The sequence below is a fragment of the Fistularia commersonii genome, chromosome 22 (assembly GCF_037954325.1).
Source record: "Fistularia commersonii isolate RoL2024-O1a breed Wild chromosome 22, RoL_Fcom_v1.0, whole genome shotgun sequence".
NCBI lineage: Eukaryota > Metazoa > Chordata > Actinopteri > Syngnathiformes > Fistulariidae > Fistularia > Fistularia commersonii.
The window spans coordinates 3607844-3624364 of NC_141305.1; the positions used below are offsets into that span (position 1 = coordinate 3607844).

A 16521-nucleotide genomic window follows, 5' to 3' on the forward strand; every position below is an offset into this window, starting at 1 on the left:
CAGAAATGTCTGCGAGAACCGCATGCGCACTTGTTGCGGTTTTCGGCTCTTCATAACTACAATTTGCACACAGCTCGGGACATTTTATCAAGTATTTCTTTTTTCATTTTGCAATTGGTCACCGTTCACCTCTGGCAATTTCCCCTTTTTCTCCCCGGTGATCTGTTATGGTCAAATCGTCAAACGTGATTTGAGCGAAACAGGCTGTCGCTTTGAATTGTCGATAACCGTACGAGCTCATCGCAGTCCGGACGCCTCCTTGCAGGACAGCGAGGCGGTCAGCTGTAAGATGAACAGCCTGGGCAGCAACCACTCCATCCCCAGTACCTCGGTGAGCACGGGCAGCCAGAGCAGCAGCGTGAACAGCATGCAGGAGGTGCTGGACGACAGCTGCTCCGACATGACCATGATGCACCCCCAGGACTACAGCAGCACCCTGGACTCCTCCCCGCACACCAAGAAGGTAAAATGTCAGAGGCGAGGGCGGCGGAGGGGCAGGCAGAGCGCGACTCCCGCCGGAGGGCGGGTTAAAAGGCCGAGGCCGGTAAAAACAAAGCGGAGAGCAGATAGATCTGCTCTCCAGATAGGTTCGAGTACCCCTTCATCACTGCGCTAGATGGATGGTCTTCTAACAGCCTGAAAACATCTAATCCCTGTCAGTCTGCAAGCATTGTCCAATGAAAGGCCCGTTTTTCTCCCCACGACAATACCCACATCTGTCTGACGGCTGAAAGCTTATTAATCACCCAAACGCAGCTTATTAATCTAAATGAGCCAATGACATTACCAGCAGATCCACGTTTGCGATTTGTAAACCGCGTAGATCCGTTGCAACACCAGCTTTTGTTGTGTTGTCATGAGATTAAAATCCCAACTGAGAAAATATGTTTGAGTTTGCTACTCTTCTGACCTCTCTGGCAGATACTGTGGAGCTCAATAACTATGAAAAAAAAAAAAAAATGTAGATAATACGGAGTCACTTGAATAAAAAAAAGAGACATTTTAAAAGCCACCTTTTATCATAAAAATGTCAACCAATTTTTTGTTGAATTCTCCCATTTCTTCATTTTCTTCAGAACCCTTTGGCGTGGTCAAAACGAGTGCCAGCAGCTCCGACTCTTTTGAATTACAACTTTTTCAAACAGATACTTGGCTGCCGGATAGAAGCGTGATAACTCTCATTTGTTTTTCGGCTATAAATGTGAGCGCAGGTCTTCTTCCGTGCCTCCTGGTCGGTGCAACTTTGGACCACCAGCTTTGACACATTTGAACTGACAACATTATACAACTTTAATTATTAATATTAGTGGTTATCTTTCACTGTGTTGGCGACACGTTTTGTCGTTTTTCACCCTAAAGTGGCCGACAAGGATGATAAAAGTGGTGTTGTTGTTCCGATTTGTATTTTTCTGGCAGAGCCGTTGGAGGGGGGGGAGCTGCATGCAGCTTCAAACATTTTATTTTTCCTTAAGCATTTGAAGTCATTGATGTCTTTCCCTCTTCTTCAATTTTGGTAAAGTCGGCCTTTAATTTCAGATGGAACAGTATTAAAAAAAAAAAGTCTTAAAAAGTCCTGAAGCTCTAGGAACCCTGAATTTGGAAAAAAAAAAAAAAAATGCGGTGTGAATATAGAATGCTGAAATAGACCAAAGTGCTCGTGAAAGTATGTCTGGAATAGTGCGGCGCCCGTCGTGCTTAGGGATATGTTTGTGACGGCAAAATGAGACGTCCGTCATCTGCTCCAGATTATCATCTGCGGGCTTAGAATGCGATTGTTTGCATTGACTGCCGAACATGGAGCTCCACTGTCTGTCCAGACCGCTTTCCTCCATCTCCGACTGGAAAGGATTATGTTCTAGACCAGCCTTTAGGTTCGTTTGATGACCACCTTCAAGCGCCCGTTAATGCGCGCTTGTCTCTCTTTCAGCATAAAGCCCAACAGCTCAGAGCCATGGAATGCGGTTTCAATCCAAACCCATTTGGACTTAGTCTTTGCGGCATTCTGATTAGAAATGTGCCGTCATCGGGGAAACGCCGATTAAAACCCTGTATCGGCCCGAAGTAACGTTACCGATTCTCTTTGTGCGTCCAGCTTTTTGAAGGTGTGGAACACGCAGGGGGAGGACGGAGCCGTCACTGACTGGAATTCAGATGACATTTAGTCTGATGTAAATAGAGCAAAAATGTCATTCTAATGGGCGATATCTACGCTGTGTGTGTGTGTGTGTGTGTGTGTAATGAAACATTGATTCATTCCCCCACTTCAAAACACACCTTTTTTAATGCGTCCCTGTATTATTTTATAATATCACCAAGAATTATGGTAATGTTGAATATTCTACCGGAGATAATATAATTATCATAACAAGACCATCTCTAATCTTAGATTTGATGTCAATTTGTTAACTTCAGCTAAGATTCTAGTAGAAATATTGTGTTCTAATAATACTATGTGAAGGTGCCTGACTGTGGAGATCCAGGTCCCATCAGTGTCCACATTCATATCATGATTTTTTTTGAAGGGATAAACGATGGCTTTAAAATTATTTTGGCCATAACATGTCAAGGTGAAGTTGGCCTCTCACTTTTTGCATATTAAACCATCTCAAAAATAGTGTTCGGATGTAACCTTCACCCCTCAAGGATCCTGAGACTTTGTGTAAAAAAAAATCTGGTGCTCTGCTGGTCACAGTGCCCTTGACCTTCAGCTTCCACAGTCTGACTAGTGAAATCTTAAGTGAACGTCATTACAAATGAGAACGAAACGAATGGACGAAATGAATGAATCTGATCATTACTCGCTGTAAAAAGAAAAGTGGTATCGTCAAATTACTGTCAACCTTTCAGCACAATCGCTTCCCGTCTCGAGCGACAGCCGACGACTTGAGGAATGTGGAGCGCACGTGGCTCGCTGCGATCATCCCCTGGGCCCCTCGCGCTGTTTTTCAAAAGCGCGTGTAATACCATCCTCCCGGAAACCATGGAAACCATCGACACGCTGCTCCGTGCGGCGGATCGCTCCGAGTTCATCGCGCCGTTCGCACTCCGAGAACAAAGGGCTGTGCACACACGTCGACGCCGAGCGCGCACGCCGCGGCGTTTCCCCTTCTTCGACCCCGCGCACACACATTCACAGCGCGCAGGTCGACACAATGCCCGACTTATTATTGACTATCTCACGTGGCTCTCAAAAAAAAAAAAAAAAAAAGTCTTTGCCGAGAGGGCTGTCAGCGCTCTGTCATTCTCTTTCTTCATCCGCTCTTTGTATTTTGACAGAGAGCGGTGACGGATGTCACCCGATGAATAGACAGCCAAGTGGTCGTTTTAAGTTCAGCCGCCGAACAGAGAACAAGTGGAACTGACACACATTGTTTTCGAGCGCAGAAGAAGTTCCCTCATCAGAAGATGAGGAAAACTGGAAATGTTCTTCGCTGCCCGAGTTGGATGTTATTTCATCACGCTCGCAAAGTTCCGCCCGGCTCAGTATCGGCAAACGCCAAAGATTCCTTTTGACGTTTTTAAAATGTGTCACGCTGAAAATCAGCGGGGATGGGGGGGGGGATCGTGATTGAAAAAGGCGTCAGTGAAAAGTCGGCACGGTTTAAGTCGAGTTTGCCTTTTAACGCGGTTTTCCTCTGCGTGACCCCTGACCTTTTGTTATCCAATCTGCTCTTCGGTTTACATCTCTCGTCTTCGTCCGCTCTTCCTCACAGGACCATCAGTACAACTGGGACGATGGGATTCACCGGGACCACATGTTGGCTTCCTGCGACCGCAGCCAGGGCCAGAACTACAAGAACCAGGGTCGCTTCGCCACCATCAAATCTGCATCGTTGGTGAGTCAGAGTTGTCGGAGGCGTAATGAAGTAAGTCTCGTGGAAGCCTGTATTTCACGAGCTCTCCCAACTTTTTTCGGTTCACGCCGAACTATCGCAAAGTTCCACCCTTTGCCATTTGTATGTTTGCGGTTCACGCAGGCGTCTTTTTGTTTTGACATTTAATCACAGTCTTCGTCGCTGAGGCTCAGGCCGTCCAAGTCCTCTCGCCACAAATATTTGCCGGCTCGGTTGCGAAGGGCCGATCGAAGATGTTGAGCTCTCGATCCCACAGGAACTTATCGTGTGACGGTATCGTGCGTGGATCTGCCACGCCTCCTCTGGATCCACGTCTCCTCACAGGTTCCAGCGGCCTGTGACAGAGGAGGAAGGAATCCGCTTCCTTTACACACCGTCGGGTTTCCTGTCCTGTCTCCTCTGCCAGAAGCCCTTTTGTCCGTGATATATGACTCCATGAAGTGGAGTTCAGAATCCGTTCCAACATTGGTTTTAAACCTTCAGACTGCTTTATTCCAGGTTGGATCAGACCCTCAGGCAGCAGTTTCAGAACTGCAGTCGAGTCATCGGCGTTGTGAAGTTCTACCGACTTGTACGTGCAACTTCATGGCTTTGGCTGCAAAATACTCGTTGGGTCTGTTTAGAAAAACATCCCGATTAAGGTTCGCAGCAGGACAAGACGAGCATCAAGGAGTGTAGGACACTGGAAATGCAGCCGTAGAGCTGCGGTCCTGAAACCGCTGTCTCTCTGGTTCTGCAGTTACCTGCTTCTGGCTCTGGCAGCAGATGTTAAGGGATCTGTTGCAGGCGTCTGCATCCGGGCTACTTCCTGTTGTTGCAGATTTGCTGGAGGTGATTAACTTCCTCCTTTTTGTGCAAACGGCCAGAAAGGGATTTGGTTGTTTTTGCTTCACCACTCGGAGCCACGTTTGGTCCCCAAACTGCTGGCCGCCAAGTTCACGCCGGCGTAGCACAGCGGGTCAAACGTGGGACAACGTCGTATTTCCTTTCCGCTGCCGAGACTCATCTGTGTGTGTGCGCGCGCGCGCGTGTGTGTGTGTGGAGGTTTGATACGGAGTCGAAATATGACGTAATGTCTCAGAGGTGAAGAAACACCATGTCGGTTTACACTGGAACCATCAGACATGCTTTACAGCCACAATACTTCTTTTGTTCCTCTGAGAAGTCTCTTTTCCCTTTCCCCGTTTCTCCTGTCAAAAAAAAAAAAAAGCTACTTTAACTCTCCAAACATTCCACTTATTTTCCCTCTCGCCGTATTTATCTCTTTGTGTCTGTCTCTACCTACAGATTCCACTTGTTCTTCCGTCTGCCCTCCCATCCTTTTGTTTCCTCTGCTCGTCTTGTCGTTGGCGTCAGCCCCCGCTTCCATTCAGTCCTTCCTCACCCGCACTTCTAATGCATCATTCTCTGATCTGATGCCACTAATGAAGGTGGATTTCTCCATATCTCTCTCTCTCTCTCTCTCTCTCTCTCTCTCTCTCGCCCTCCTTGTCTGTTGTCATGGAAACAAGGTCTAGTAACTAGTAAGTAGTTGTGCTGTTGTGTGCAAGAGTGTATGTGTGCGCGCGTGCGTGTGTGTGTGTGTGTGTGTGTGTTAAACCATCCATGACCCACTGATTTTAATTGTGAGTCCTCTCCTTTGTCAGGTCTTTAAAAGAGACATCAGAGAGAATGAGAAAGAAGATCCGTCTGGGACATTTTCTGTGTGTCTGGGATCGGCCTCTCAGATGTTTTCAGTGCGTTTTCAATACAACGCAATATCACTTTTAATAAACTGTGTGGGGAAAAGAGAAAAAGATCGTTATTACGTCTTTTGATATGTACAGCTGGGTATCGGATCCGCCGCCGTCGAAAATAAATCGGAATTACAAAGCCCGGAAACAGCTGGAGAGAGGCGTAAAGAACTCGTGAGATTATCTGAAATTGCGATCAAAATGTATTTATGGGGCGAAAATCGAGGATATTGTTGGATCGTGACACGGATTTAAATGGCAAAGTAAAGGGGTCAAATGATTTGAGTGAGCCAAAGCGCGTGAACAGTTTTTGTCTCCTGGCCTCTTTTCATTTCATGATTATGTGACTTGCAAAGTTGAAGAATTGTTTAGAAAATACACCAAAAAATCTGATATGAATCACAAAATAGGACATTTTCCTACATCTCCCAGGCCTCCCGTCATGAAATTCTCTCAGGGACATTGACAGAAGCTATGAAACTACTGCATTTCCAGTCGGCGCCGTTAGTGAAGATACACCACCATGTAGTCACCTTCTAAACAAACCAACACTCAGAATATCCAGGATGAGACGAGTGGTGAAATTAAAAACAGTCCTGTCTGAAACATCAGGACTAATCTAGACTGTCGGTCTTTTTTTTTCCACACGGGCAAACATTCTCTTTGAAACATCCCCTTTGGTGTCTGGCTTTTGATGAAGGCTTCCTCGCCGGTGCCCTCATATGACACCACTCCATCGCTCGCATCAGAGCGACAACAAGTCTCTAAGCACATGTTAGTGAAGTGTGTTTTCTTTTTTAGCTATGGCTGCAGACACAAGAGCCGTGCTCACCTGCGCTGACTTTTTTCAAGCTTTTAGAGAACACACTATAGCATCTGTAGCTTTTTTTTCTATGTCTCTGTCTGACCAGACCACATATCAGACCTAATCTTGACGCTTTTACATTTGGCAAATGTCGTATCGTGACAGTAATTTGCCTTTTCTTTTAACTTTATTTATGTATCTCAGGAAAAAAAAAGAAAGATATTTAAAGGGGCAGTGCAATTCATTTAAATGAAACATTGTAGAGGGATAGGAACCAATAAATAGTATTATACAAACAATAGACAAACATGAATAAAAATTCCCTCTCTCAATCTATATATACTGGACTGTCTCAGAAAATTAGGATATTGTGATAAAGTTCTTTATCTTCTGTAATGCAATTACAAAAACATAAAATGTCATACATTCTGGATTCGTTACAAATCAACTGAAATATCGCAAGCCTTTTATTATTTTAATATTGCCGATCATGGCTTACATCTTAAGAAAACTCAAAAAATCCTATCTCAAAATATTAGAATATCATGAAAAAGTATTTTTTGTTTTTTTTTAATTGCATTACAGCGGATAAAGAACTTTATCACAATATTCTAATTTTCTGAGACAGTCCTGTATATGTGTGTGTGTGTATATATGTATATTTTTTGTATATGTTTGTGTGCGTATAAATATATAATATATATACACACACACACTAATACACCGTTATCGGCAGAGATGACCACGTGGTTCCTTTGTGTGTGTTCAGAAGGTGAGCATTCCGCCTCCTGGATGTCCTGAATTGACCCCTGGTTAAAAACATTTATTCTCACTGAATCCCATCCTTCTCTTCCCCTGCTCAGTTTTTCTTCATTGTATTATTGATGTCACCGAAACGGTGCAGCGTCAACAGAATCTACGTCCCCGGAGGACGATCCTCCACAGGTCTGAGATGTTGCAGAGGTGCCGCGGATTGATTCCAACGTGCTCGGTTTTGACAGATCGAGCCCAGGCCGCATCTCCGGAACCGAGATCGCCCGCCGAACAGAAGCGACGGCCGCGTATTCAAAACACGGCGTCTCTCGTCGGGCCGTTGTGCCGGCGCGGAAAGAGATGACATCATCTCTCTCGGCGAACGTCCTCGGATTGGCCCCGACTCGCTGAGACTGGAATCAGCAGGTAGACAAAAGAGAGGGGGAGAGATGAATGGGGGGGTCCAGATGGTGAGCGGTGACGGGAAGAAGAAGAGGACAGACAGGAGCAAGAAAACAGAACATAACAAGAAAAATGACCCGCTTCTTCAAGAAGAGGAATGTATCAATTCTCTCAGCAGGCGTGCGTTGAAAGAGAATTTCAACCGGGGAGGGTTGAAGGAATGAGATGCGGGGCGGCGAGCGAGGGGTTAATGAAGTGACAGCAGAAGAGGGAGTCACGGCGAAGGACACAGGTGGCTGATATCAGGGGGCGAGAAGGACAGATAAACAGATGTGAGACAAAAGAGCGGCGCAGATTGAAATCTGGACGGTCACAGAGGAAGGAGGGAGGGCGAAGAGCGCGATGGGATGGTTTCGACCAGGGGTGATAAGAGTCCCGTCTGCAAGGGCAAAGGAGGGAGCATTTGACGGTGCTATATTGTTATGTGATACATACAGTGTATGAGTTATCTAGGTTTTGCGTTGGCAGGAGATTTTCTTTGAATGTGAAGGAAGACACCTGAAATTCATCCGAAATTTGGTGCGAAAAAGACACACGAAGCACAAACGTGTCAATAAACCAGGAAAGCATATTCCGGCTTTTTGATGCGGCTCGAGAGACGTTACGTGCGACTCGTGTTTTCAATATTTTCTCCTTTTCGGTTGAGACTTGGGATGAAAGACGGCGCTGACGGGGAAGGGAAAGAGAGATGCATGGAATCAGCCACGCGCAGATTATCTTTTTTTTTTTTTTTTTTTTTTTTTCCGCCCCCCAAAGAGAGACTTGAGAAGAATTAACGCTCACAATCAGCAAAACAGGAACAAACACAACGAAAGAAGGAATTCATAATTGCAGTCAGAAAAAGGGGAGGTTTGCGGCAGGGCGAGGGAGACGGCGAAGAGAGGAGGGGACTGAAGCAGCGAGCGAGGGCAGGGGGTTATTGTCGGTCAAACCAAACCGCCGGCTCAGACGAGAAGCGGCGTGGCCGCGGCCGCCAGGCATCTTCACGCGGGTTCGATAAAATATTTCACCTCGGTTTCGACGGCCAGCGCATGATGGATCCTCGCACGTGTCAGTCACGCAGCTATAAGCGGCTACATACCCCGAAACACCTCCGTCCGACTAGATGATTTCGCCGTTTTCGTTTTCAGACGGAGTTATTTTGGGCTCGACAGTAGGAGTCCGTGATTTGAGCAAAAATGTGTTGTGTTTACTGTCTGCCGTCTGTTCTCAGCCAGCATTGAATAACTTTCAGGGGTTTTATCGTCTGGTCATTTTTACCACATTTCCCAGTTATGCGGATTAAACTGCCTCAGGGGTCACACGACCACGATATTGAATATTGATCGGGCAGAGCCACCGGGCCCGGTTAAACCCCCCGCTTTTGAGTAATATTTGCTCAAGACACGAAGCCGCTTAATGGAGGGGGGGGGGGATTAAGGAGTTTGTTACAGTCATTATGACACTGAGATTTAAATGGCCCAAAAAATCCAACCTCTACCCCCCCCCCAAAAAAAAAAAAAAAAAGATAACATAGTAAGAAGCGGGGGGAAAACCAGCGCGGTCAGAAAAAGGGGAAGATTGTTTGGATTTGTGACGACCGAACGGATCGGAGGGACCAAGCTGTCAGAGCCGCTGCTATACGCTAACACCCTCATGTCATTTATGCTGTTTAACCAAGTTTCTGTGATCTCAGCGGAGCGCTCACCTTTAGCCTGCATGCCCCCCCCCCCTCCCCCTTCCACACACTCACACACACAAACACACACCAGCACTGAATATGATCCCCTCTCCAGTCCCTGAGCCCTGTGTGAAAGGGTCTGTCACATGACGTGACTTGGCCCTTTGTGGCAGCGTGCAGGGTGGCAGGCAAACAAGTGACTGGGATTGAGAGCTGCTATTACAGTAGGGGTATTGATTCAGCCCAGATTACGGAGGGGGGGGGGGGGGACCTCTTCGAGGGGCGGGGGGGGGTCAACCTTTGCACGTTAAAATGCCGACCCCCTCCCCCCTTAGCATCTACTTTATTTCTCGTTATTTGATCACATCTCCAACTTTCTCCCGGTTAATCCCCGTCTACTGTTGGAGAGGAGCCCCGCTTCTTCCCTCGCCTCTCCCCCTCACCAACTTCTCTCGCTCTCTCTCTCTCAATGAGGTATTCATGTGACCCACCTGCTGTCCGCCGCTTAGTGCTAGCGCCACTAAAGAGCCGCTCTGTACTCTCTTTGGCCTGCAGGGTCGGCCTGCCTCATTCGCATTTCACATGCCTGCCTTGGCCGCTGCGTGCCCTGGGCGAGAACCAGGGGATAGAGGTGGCGGCGGTGGCGGTGGTGGTGGTGGTGGTGGGGGGAGGTGCTCGTCCAGTAGAAGGAGGTCGACGGGGGTGGGGTTCGGGGGGTGGGCGGGCGGGCGGGTGGGTTCGGGGGGCGTCAGGGTGGCGTCTGCAAATCGGCCAAGGTTCCGTCGGGCGTAGGATGCGGCACAAGGTTCCTGGATGCTGGTGCACTTGGCTAAAGTCGCCATCATGTTTGGCCTGAGGAGCTCGGGCGGAAGTTACGAGAAGATGCGGAGCGAGTGTTACCTCGACATGGAGAACCCCTTCTGCGCTCAGGTCGGTGCATCTGCCGCACGCTTTGTAGATCGTGGGGAAGTCGACACGTCGTCGCCGACACACTCCGGCTGTCGTGAAGTTGTGTGTTGATTTACTTTGGCCTTATATTACTTCATCCGACTTAAGCACGCTCATATCTTTGTGATTGGCTGATCAATGCAGCGTGTGTGTGGTTATATGTGTCTTGTGTGTGAGTGTGTGTGTGTGTGTGTGTGCAGTGGTCAGATGAAAGAGCTTTTGTTGGCCTTGAGTGGGAACTTCATCCAAAGGGGATTTTGCAGTAATTCTACACGAAGGTGGGTTTGATTTCCAATAACAACGGTTCGACTCGGGGGTTCAACTGCCGCCATTCAGATTCTTAATAATTTATTGCCGTTGGTCCGTGTCGTTTCCTGCGAGACCTTCTTGGTTTTTTTTGGCCCTCAGTAGAACGTGGCATCGCCCGACGTCGCTCAACGTCTCCCTCGTATCGCACAGGTAACCAAGCAGATCCACGAGCATGAGCAGGAGAGCGAGCTGCGGGAGCAGATGTCCGGTTACAAGAGGATGCGGCGGCAGCACCAGAAGCAGCTGATCGCCCTGGAGAACAAGCTGAAGGCGGAGATGGACGAGCACCGGCTCAAGCTGCAGAAGGAGGTGGAGACGCAGGCCAACAACGCCTACATCGAGCTGGAGAAACTGGCAAAGCGGCACGCCGTGCAGTCGGAAAAGGAGGTAGGATTCGGGGGGAGAGGACACCGGTGGATCGCGCAGGCCTGAATTCACTGTGCAACAGTTGGTTGGTTGGACCAGAAGTTGGGTTTTAATGGGAAAAAGCAAGGGGGACGCTGTCAAAATAATTCCCCGCAAAAGTTTCCGAGACTATTCAACCGAGATTTCAACTTCAAGTCCGCGCCGAGAAATATTTTGCAGGGTCTCGTCACTTCCCGCAACCGACGGCACCTTCGGTGAAACATGAGGGCAGAAGTAGGTCGCAGAATTTCACAGTTTGGGGGGAAAAAAAAAAAAACCCACACTGCATATCTTTATGCTTAACACACGGCTCGCCACTCAGCAGTGTGTGTTTGTGTGCGTGTGTGTGCACATAGAGACGCCAACACGCAACGTCACATGTGAGCGACACACGCAAACTCGGCACACGGAAAGAGGTAGATTGAGCGTCTTTACTGTGTTCGATGAGAGCCGTCGTTGGAATGTAAACAAAATAAAACGTGTTCGCTTTCTAACAAAATTCCCAGCGACCATTTAGCTTCTAATAGCAGCACAGCAGAAGCAACTTAATCACCTTATCAAAACATTTCTCAGGAAATTGGCTTTCGCTGTGAATCTCTTCTGCATTGGACCCAGAGCGAGACTGTCTGTGGACATACTATGTATATTATGTCAGATCATGTTCAGTTTATTGAGAAAGAGTGGCAATATTAAACACATATAATCACTGTCCACACCCAGGTGCCTTCATAAAAACAATAAATCAATTTCATTGTTTGGAAAATCGTGGGAAAATGTCACGCGCAAATAGGCAGGTAATGAGCTTTAGGAATCTACAGCAATTACTTACTGTTGAAATTAACTTTTTATTCCAAAGAAACATAAGCATCAGTTTTCTTTTTTTTTTTTTTTTTTTTAAAAAAAGAAGCAACCCACAAAACATTTTAAAATGTTGAAGATATTCAGTCCTTGATTTAATGAGACTCTAGCTTTTCCAAGAGTTACAGGAATGATTGTATAAACCAACCGATAACCGATAACCGACTCCAACCAAGAACACGCAATAAAAAGTGAGAATAGCCGTCAACACAAATTTGTATAAAGTTCGAAGCCTCCGTGTTGTTGGAGACTGTTCACTTCTCAATCTTTTAAAATGGATTTAAATTCTCCAGCCGGCGGGAAGCGTTTCAGATCTCCATCTCCCTGGACCTCGTTCCAAGGGAAAGGTCCCGCATATCTGAGAGCTCTGGAGCCTAATTCACTCTGAATGTTTGGGACAGACGTATGTGTGTGTGTGTGTGTGTGTGTGTGTGTGTGACTCATAATCAGTTCTATTCAGTCATGTTGCGTTGCCATCCTTCAGGGTGGTGGTGTGTCTGACCCGTAGGATCTCCACGTATCATGAAGACAACGTAGCATTGAAGGCTCACCTCTGTGTTCTCCCGTGTTTTTTTTTCGCGCCCAAGATGAAGACGGCGCTGACGGACGAGAAGAAGTTCCAGCAACAGATCGTGGCCCAGCAGAAGAAGGAGCTGACCACCTTCCTGGATAACCAGAAGAAGCAGTACAAGCTCTGCAAGGAGAAGATAAAGGAGGTGTGAAGCGTCTCTACCCCCCCCAGTCATGTGTAGCACATTGTCCTGCGTGTTGTTTACTGTTGAATAAGCCTTCCTTTGCACACACACACACACCCACACACACACACACGTTCAGCATCTCCAACGCAGTCATTTGGGCAGTTATCATGACCCAACTCTGCCTTCTCACGACACACCCACACCTGTATTCATACACACACACACACACACACACACAATGCAAATCCACGTGCAAAGTTTTTCTTTTTTTTTTTTTTTTTTTACTCCTCGGCGACCGTCCAATCGAGCGCAGAAAACGCGGTTCCAAAAACTGCGTTGCATTGTGTTCTCAGTTATGAGATAAGTGGCCAAAATTAGGTCAGCGCAGTTGAAAGGGAACGTCGGAGGAGCGGGGAGGGATTTCCCGCCGACCGAGGGGCCGGGACGGAATTAGACACCGCGGAGAGCGAGGATCTGGCTGGTGTGTTAAGTGCATTAGCCGGAGTTGTCGATTCCCTTAAAGCCCATGAAAGAGACGAAGAATGCGCCCGCAGGAGGGTAGGATTTGGCAAAAAAAAATAAAAATAAAATGTCATCCCTCCCTCCGGCTGCGAAAGTCATCTGCAGTTCGAGCCGGGGGTCATCCGGGGTTTGCCATTTTCCCGCCGCACGTTTACGAGGCCGAATATTTGTGTGAAACATATTTGGCCGCAGCTTCCAGTTATTCCCCCGAAACCGCTAATCCGCGGAATATTTTCGACGTCGATCAATGAGCCGATCGGTCGGGGAAAACATGGGAAAAGAAGCAGATCGATTCCTATGAAAGCTAAACATCGCACGCTCCCGATGTCAGCGTTCATCCGGGTGGTTCAAATAGTGACCGAATCCAGAAATAATCACTTTTGAAAAGCTGGGATTAAATAAGCTTGACTTTGGTTTAAACCTAACATGAGAACAATCTTGATCGGCGCTTATCGATCGGCGATCAGATCCCAGAGACAACACATTGGTTTGTTGTCGCAGCTGTGGAAAAAATACCCGCTTGTGCGTTTTACCCCGATGGACAAATCGTCCTCGTAAACCGTCCGTCTTTTCCCAGGAGATGAACGAGGACCACAGCACGCCCAAGAAGGAGAAGCAGGAGCGTCTTTCCAAGCACAAGGAGAACATGCAGCACTCCCAGGCCGAGGAGGAGGCCCACCTCCTCTCCCAGCAGAGGGTCTTCTACGACAGGAACTGCCGCGCCTTCAAGCGCAAAGTCATGATCAAGAGGCACGAGCTGGAGCAGGAGCAGATCCGAGAGGTGCGGAGGAGGTCCGGTCCGCGAATCGTCGGAAAATAAGACCGGAACGGCCGAGATGATTTATCAGCCGTCCGCGGCGTTCGTCGCCACGCCGTCGTAAGATCCGGACGCTCTCCCCGGCAGGCGGGAGCGTGTCCTTTTTTTAAAAAAAAAAAATTAATAAATAAAACACGACCATTGTTGTTAAGATCTGCAAAGTGTTTCCTGGTAAGCGTAAGAAGATTATTCAGGAGAGAAGCGAGGCAACAATTTCCCTAATCCCGAAAAGCCGGCGTGTAAATCTGGAGGAAGTTTTGCAATGTCCACAAAGTTTGTTTTTTTTTTTCCTGTGGGAAAATGCACCAAACTCCTAGAGTTACTGTTTTTACTGAGCAGAAGTTATACGAGAAACCGTTTTTCCTCCCTTTTTTTTGGGCGCATGATATCCCAAGCGCTGGAATATTCGATCATCATCAGCGTATTTGTGCACAAAAATGAAACGCCAATCCCCGCGTCCCGTCTCCTCCTTCCGTCCAGGAGCTGAACAAGAAGAAAACGCAGAAGGAGATGGAACACGCCATGCTGATCCGCCACGACGAGTCCACCCAGGAGCTGGAGCAGCGGCAGCTCAAGACCCTGCAGAAGCTCCGCATGGACCTGATCCGCCTGCAGCACCAGACCGAGCTGGAGAACCAGATCGAGTACAACAACCGGCGCGAGCGGGAGCTGCACCGCAAGCACGTGCTGGAGCTCCGGCAGCAGCCCAAAAACCTCAAAGTGAGTGCGAGCGCACGGCGTCGTAGCTCTTTGAGGAGGGTAATCGCGCAAAAAAAAAAAAAAAAAAAAAAAAAAAAAAAGGCGGTTTTCGGCACGTTTCCCCGGCAGGACGAATAGAAGTCGTTGAAATTGGAAAAGAGGAGTCGCCGAACGGCCGGCCGATATCCGGATCTCGCTCCAAGATGGCGCAAGCCGCTAGCAACGGTCTTCTGTGTTTTGGCGACTTTTTAATAAAGCGGTGATGCAACGCGGATGTAAGAATTTAATCAGGAAATTTTGGAGGAGAAGATACATCCTTTTTGAATGTCTCTTCTTCTTCTTCAAGGATCACAGATCTTTGAGCCGCGCTCTCGCCCCCCGGTGGCTTTTGACCTCTAGGTGCAGGAATCCGACCCCGAGTAGAACCGATCTTAAAACGCTCTTCCTCAACATTTCCCTCCGCTCGCTCCGGCAGGCCTTGGAGCTGCAGATCAAGAAGCAGTTCCAGGACACGTGTAAGGTGCAGACCAAGCAGTACAAGGCCTTACGCCACCACCAGATGGAGGTCACGCCCAAGTCCGAGCACAAGACGGTGCTGAAGGCGCTCAAGGACGAGCAGACGCGCAAGCTGGCCATCCTGGCCGAGCAGTACGAGCAGAGCATCAACGAGATGATGGCCTCGCAGGCAGTGAGTGCAGACGGAGCGGCCCGTCTCTCCGGTCCGTCCGTTTCAGGACCGGTCGCTCCTGGTTTTCTTTCTTTATTTTTTTTTTTATATTTGGCGCCCGTCTCACTCCGTGTCTCTCTCTCCTTCCCTTCCCCGTCTTCGCGCATCCTCTCCTCCTCCCCCGTCGCCGTCCCTCGGCCCGCCGTGTCAGCTGCGTCTGGACGAGGCCCAGGAAGCCGAGTGCCAGGCGCTGAGGCAGCAGCTGCAGCAGGAGATGGAGCTGCTCAACGCCTACCAGAGCAAGATCAAGATGCAGACCGAAGCGCAGCACGAGCGCGAGCAGCAGAAGCTGGAGCAGAAGGTTTCCCTGCGCCGGGCTCACCTGGAGCAGAAGGTCCGTTCGCCGTCGAACTCCGCGGAAAAACTCGCTCTCTTCGGGGCGTCGCGTTAGATTTAAAGTCTGGAGCTTCTCCCAGTTACGCGGGTCACTTTGAAATGACAAAATATATTTGAAAAAGTTTGAATCCAAATCTGAAGGTCTCGTACATTTAACCCCCTCCCCCCCCCCCAAAAAAAAACAATAATAATAATCTTTTAGTTGTTATTTTATATTCAGATTTTCAGGGGGTTGATCGAGAGCCTCTGTCCTGCAGGTTTGAGGCTTCGTCTTCAGCTAACAGTCAAATAGACGAATTAATGCTCGGAAGAAACCGCAGATTAGTCTGTCAGGCGACGCTTGGATCCTCTTCTCCCTCCTCTACTGTAGCTTCAACTTTCTGTAAAGGTGTGTGTGTGTGTGTGTGTGTGTGTGTGAGAGGTGAGCGCAGAGAAACCAAGCGCCGCTTGAACATTTTATCAGTTTTATTATATCCCAACCTGGAGAGCAACGACCGACTGTTGAGACGGCCACAGCTTGAGTGGAGCTCATTTCCTGTGTGTGTGTGCGTGTGTGTGTGTTTGTGTGTGTGGACCCTCATTTGTTGCTCTGCTAATAATGACAATCATCACACACATCCCTCATTATCAAAGGATTTGGTTTTACTTCTCTGAATTATTCTCCGTCTATCGGAGAGATCACCTCTAAGTCCGGGGAGCAGAGCGGCGGCGGCGGCGGCGACTGAACGCGCCGTAAGCCGATCTCTGGTTAATTCTCGGTGCGGCGAGGAACCCTTTGATGAGCCGTCTGTATGGAGAAGAGTCTTAATACCTTTGGAGAAAAAAAAAAGGGGGAAATTTTCGGTGTCATCCGACGTTTCAGTCCAAACCGTAAAACGTCTCTTTCATAGAGCGTCATGGAGGGAAAAGGCCACACACACACACTTCAGCGGGCA

The 16521-nt window shown here is 48.3% G+C and overlaps 1 protein-coding gene across 6 annotated transcripts in view; it reads left to right on the forward strand.

Annotated features, from left to right (window-relative positions):
• Positions 1-16521, forward strand: part of taok3a (TAO kinase 3a) — a 64919-nt gene that overhangs the window by 46166 nt on the left and 2232 nt on the right. For 4 of the 6 annotated variants that reach the window (XM_086169769.1, XM_086169770.1, XM_086169772.1 and 1 more), the window contains exons 13-20: positions 266-463; positions 3714-3836; positions 10675-10911; positions 12375-12503; positions 13585-13788; positions 14305-14544; positions 14999-15211; positions 15402-15584. In XM_086169769.1, coding sequence (XP_086025895.1) covers positions 266-463; positions 3714-3836; positions 10675-10911; positions 12375-12503; positions 13585-13788; positions 14305-14544; positions 14999-15211; positions 15402-15584 — 1527 coding nt within the window. Of the gene's footprint in view, positions 1-265; positions 464-3713; positions 3837-10000; positions 10198-10301; positions 10494-10674; positions 10912-12374; positions 12504-13584; positions 13789-14304; positions 14545-14998; positions 15212-15401; positions 15585-16521 lie in introns of those variants that run through there. The other 2 variants (XM_086169773.1, XM_086169774.1) reach the window with 2 other exon arrangements.